At 42.2% G+C, this 3,831-nt stretch overlaps 1 protein-coding gene across 1 annotated transcript; it reads right to left on the bottom strand.

Annotated features, from left to right (window-relative positions):
- Positions 1 to 504: 504 nt before the first annotated feature.
- rnaseh2a (ribonuclease H2, subunit A) lies at positions 505 to 3,831 on the bottom strand. The gene is made up of 9 exons (XM_054605312.1): positions 3,731 to 3,831; positions 3,478 to 3,613; positions 3,269 to 3,340; positions 3,035 to 3,161; positions 2,599 to 2,686; positions 2,258 to 2,395; positions 1,985 to 2,072; positions 1,653 to 1,776; positions 505 to 1,107 (listed from the first exon to the last, which is right to left on the bottom strand). The coding sequence occupies exons 2-9, from the start codon at positions 3,602 to 3,604 to the stop codon at positions 954 to 956; spliced, it is 918 nt and encodes a 305-aa protein (XP_054461287.1). The 5' UTR covers positions 3,605 to 3,613; positions 3,731 to 3,831; the 3' UTR covers positions 505 to 953.

Raw genomic sequence — 3,831 nt, 5'->3', positions numbered from 1 at the left:
AAATTTAAGGCTGCCTCCTCTTTGTTGAATGATCAGTTGTTTTGGTCAATTAGTTTCATTAGTTTTTTTTTTTTATACTTTTGCATGCCGAATGACATTATTACCAAGAAACTTATGAACACATCTCTGGTAAACACAAGATTTAAAGTGGTGCTTTTGCTTGATTCCTTGTGGAGAAACTGAGTTTTACGGATCAGCCGATTAAACTAAACGATTAGTCGAGGATTTCTACTAAGGGTCTCGTTGGTCGGGGACAGACCTATTTTAAATTATACTTAGACAGTTTTTGATGTGAATCATAATTTAAGACTATGTTATTCAGGCAATGGTTGGATCGTGAAAGGTTGTATAAGTCAACAATTGACAACTTTCTTTCCTTTTGTAAAGAAAAGAAAGAAAAAGAACCTAAACTCAGGAACCATACGATGGTTCCCAGGATGACACATACATTATAATATAGATTATTATTATCTTTATGCAGTACTGAGAGACTATGATGTCATTGTTGGTGGAACAGCTGTGATGAGTGGTTTTCATTCTGCAGTTGTCATGTTTTTGAATTTGTTCATGTCAGCCAAAACAACGTGGTTGTGTTGGGATCCCTAATGTGATCATTGTGTTTAACGGTACTTTCTAACCCTGGTGTATTTTGTCATATGGCCACCAGAGGGCAGTATTGGCATTAAAGTTTGCAACACTTTCCACAACAATGCCTTTTGGTTTCTTGTATGGTGTAGAACTTTAAAACAAGGGTTCTTACAAAAGGCGAGACATGTATTTTATATAGTAAAAAAAACAGGTACAAACAAGACAAATAAAAGATCCTCATTTACATCTGCATTGGTGACACAGACACAAAATCTCTGTAATGTTCCATCAAAGTCCACGTCTGGAGCGATATCTCAGAAAAGCGCTTATGTTATCCAGTCAGTGTGTCCTCTATCGTGTGGTCTTCAGAGTGTGTCGAGGCTCTTCAGCCGGCGCTCGGTGAAGAAGCGGTGTGTCGGTTTTTGGTTGTTACCTCCAGCTGATGCACTGAGGTAGGACAACATGGACTTGTTGTTCTGCCGCTGGGCCGCCTTCTCCCCGTCCTCAGCATCGTCGTCCCTGAGGACAGATTTAGTTAAACAGCACAGATATTTACACTGTGGTTAGCTCTTGCCTCATTAAGTCAAAATGATTTGCACAGACATTAAGCATGAATCAAAGGGGATGTGGTTTGTTTTTGTTTTTGTTTTTGTTCACACACACACACACACACACACACACACACACACACACACACACACACACACACACACACACACACACACACACACACACACACACACACACACACACACACACACACACACACTCTCACACACACACACACACACTTTTCAAAAGCATCTTTTGTCAAGTTGTTTTTGGCTTCTATGGACTTGGATAAAAGCTGGAAACTATTTTAATGCTTTAAGAAAATGATTTTTATCCGCCAAATTTTTAGCACTGGTTAGCAGCGACAGTTATTTTCTCTGCAAAGAATCACAGAAAACAAAAAAAATGATTTGAATGCTGGATATCAATGGTATGCTTTAACCACCCAAAATCAACCTCTGCTTTTATACACCCAAGGACTTGGGTCAAAATCAAGATGGAAGGCTCTTTACCAGTGGACGGTCACACCCTTGCTGTCCATCAGGGTTTGGGCAGTGCTCCAGCTAAATCGAACAAACTGAGGGTAACCGAACACGGGGTCCAGGTACTTGAGCAGCCACGCTTTAGTCTTGGGGTCTGAAAGCACAAGGGGGAAAAAAAGTTGGTTTATTTTCATGCATCGGTAACTGTGTTAGTAATGTTTAGGTAACGTTAGCCGTGAAATAAAAAAATAACAAATCTCTTAATAGAGTACATTCTGATTTAAGAGTACATTCTGAAGTATTTCTCAAACACAGATGTCAGTAAGGAGACACTATAACAGCAGTTGATGGTTTTTTTTTACCACCGGGGTATCCAGAGCCGTAGTCTGCGTCCACCTCTCCCAGGTCCTCAGCAAAGGTCCAGCCCTGCACAATGCGATCCCTGGCCACCTGAAAAATAGAAAGCTATTAACTGATTTTGAACAAAGCTTTAAATGTGGACACAGAGCTTTGCAGGAGCAGCAGCAGCTGTCAGCGCTATATTCCTGAACTACGACTGCTGAAGTAACAAGGAGATCCACGCAAGCAGCCATGGCTACTGTGAAGGTGGGGTCCAGTTGGTGTTGGACACTAACCTTTGCACAGATACTGGCGGCACTGACGATGGGGTAGAGGGAGTCGGCCTTTGGCCTCACCGTCACCTCGATACCTGGGAAGAGCTTTGAGAGTTTCTCCTCATACTTTTCCGCCGGGCCAACTGTGTCCACAAATACCTGCAGAACGGCAGGGAGGTGGACAAGCGCGGGCCAAGTTAGATGGTAGAGAGCAAAGAAAAGAGATGAATGAATGAAAATGAGAATATGTTGTGCTATCAAATGTTGAATCTTTCCATCTGTGCAGTCATAGCACACAATTTACTTGGACAACAAAACAAAACCATGAGGTGTGCACCTTTATGTTCACGTGAATGGCATACCTCTTTGAGCTGGACTCCACTGTCCAAGGCATACTGGACCAGACCAATCGCTGCGTCATGTGAAAGGGCGTTCAAGTTGTATTTTGACCTAACAAAGAAAATCAGGCATTTTTTTCAGGCTGTGAATATAAGAGATAAGATAAGATAAGATAAGATAAGATAAGATAAGATAATCCTTTATTAGTCCCGCAGCGGGGACATTTACAGGATTACAGCAGCATAGAGGATAGTGCAAACAAGAGACATAGTAAAAGAAAAACAAGTATTATAAATAAGCAATAAAAACAGTAAAGAATCCACAATAACTGAAATATTATATATACACAGACAGAATAACTATTATAACTATAATTGCACAGTGCATTTGTATTGCAACCCACAGTTTATTAGAAAGAGATGAATTCTCTGCGTGCATGATGCTGCACGTGCCACATACCTCTGTAACATGCTGGTGGAGATGGTGTTGGGTGAGAGAATCTGCAGAGCCCAGCCCACGTAACTTTTGGCTTCGTCCAGTTTTTTGAAAAGATTCTCTCTCTCTGCCTCCGTTAGAGTCTTTGAATCTGACGAGGGAGAAAATGGAAAATGCATCAGAAATGTCAAAACAATTCTCTTACCTCACTTTTTTCTGATTGAGAAAGCGGCGAGGATGAGTTCACAGCATCATCACCTGCCACTTTCGATTCCTTCAGCTTCTGCTTTTTGGAAACGGGACAGAAACATATCCCATACACCATGGGCCCTGGATCACAAAACACAAACACTGTTATGCATGGAAACCACATGACACAAGGCAGTGAGGGCTACAACAAATGAGCAATGCATATCCAAGCCTCTTCCTCCTCCAGGAGTGATGAGGGGAGGTTATAGACAGCTCACCCAGCACAGGCCCTCTGCCCGCCTCATCAATGCCCAGACAGCAGTCCTCTGTGCGGCAGACATCCGGGACCTTAGAGGCCAGTCTGCAGCTGACTGAGTTGTCCGTCTCAAAGGGTCTGAGGTCCATGGCAGCAGGCTGAGAGATATATTCTTATATTATATCGTATATTTCTTCATTTGCATGCATTTCTTTCATTTTTACTCAATGTCTCTTGCATAGATCATAATACTTGTAAACAAACCTGATTCTTACCTAAACAGACGAGGGCAGAACTCCGTGTTGTGTTTCTGTCTCTGACGGGTTTGGCGCCCCTGGAATGACGTCACATGCTTCTTCTTCTTCTGCTGCTCCTA

This window comes from Anoplopoma fimbria, chromosome 9 (assembly GCF_027596085.1).
Source record: "Anoplopoma fimbria isolate UVic2021 breed Golden Eagle Sablefish chromosome 9, Afim_UVic_2022, whole genome shotgun sequence".
In the NCBI taxonomy this organism is placed as follows: Eukaryota; Metazoa; Chordata; class Actinopteri; order Perciformes; family Anoplopomatidae; genus Anoplopoma; species Anoplopoma fimbria.
The sequence above is the reverse complement of the archived record's forward strand: the minus strand, read 5'-3'. Positions and strand labels throughout refer to the sequence as shown.

What these genes read in the sequence shown, in the direction of transcription:
- rnaseh2a (XM_054605312.1), bottom strand. Translation starts at nt 3,604, where the DNA reads ATGGACCTCAGACCCTTTGAGACGGACAACTCAGTCAGCTGCAGACTG. An exon ending in CCGCCAGTATCTGTGCAAAG is followed by an intron (nt 2,073 to 2,257) that starts GTTAGTGTCCAA and finishes TCTATTTTTCAG; the next exon opens with GTGGCCAGGGATCGCATTGT. An exon ending in AAGGGTGTGACCGTCCACTG is followed by an intron (nt 1,108 to 1,652) that starts GTAAAGAGCCTT and finishes ATCTGTCCTCAG; the next exon opens with GGACGACGATGCTGAGGACG.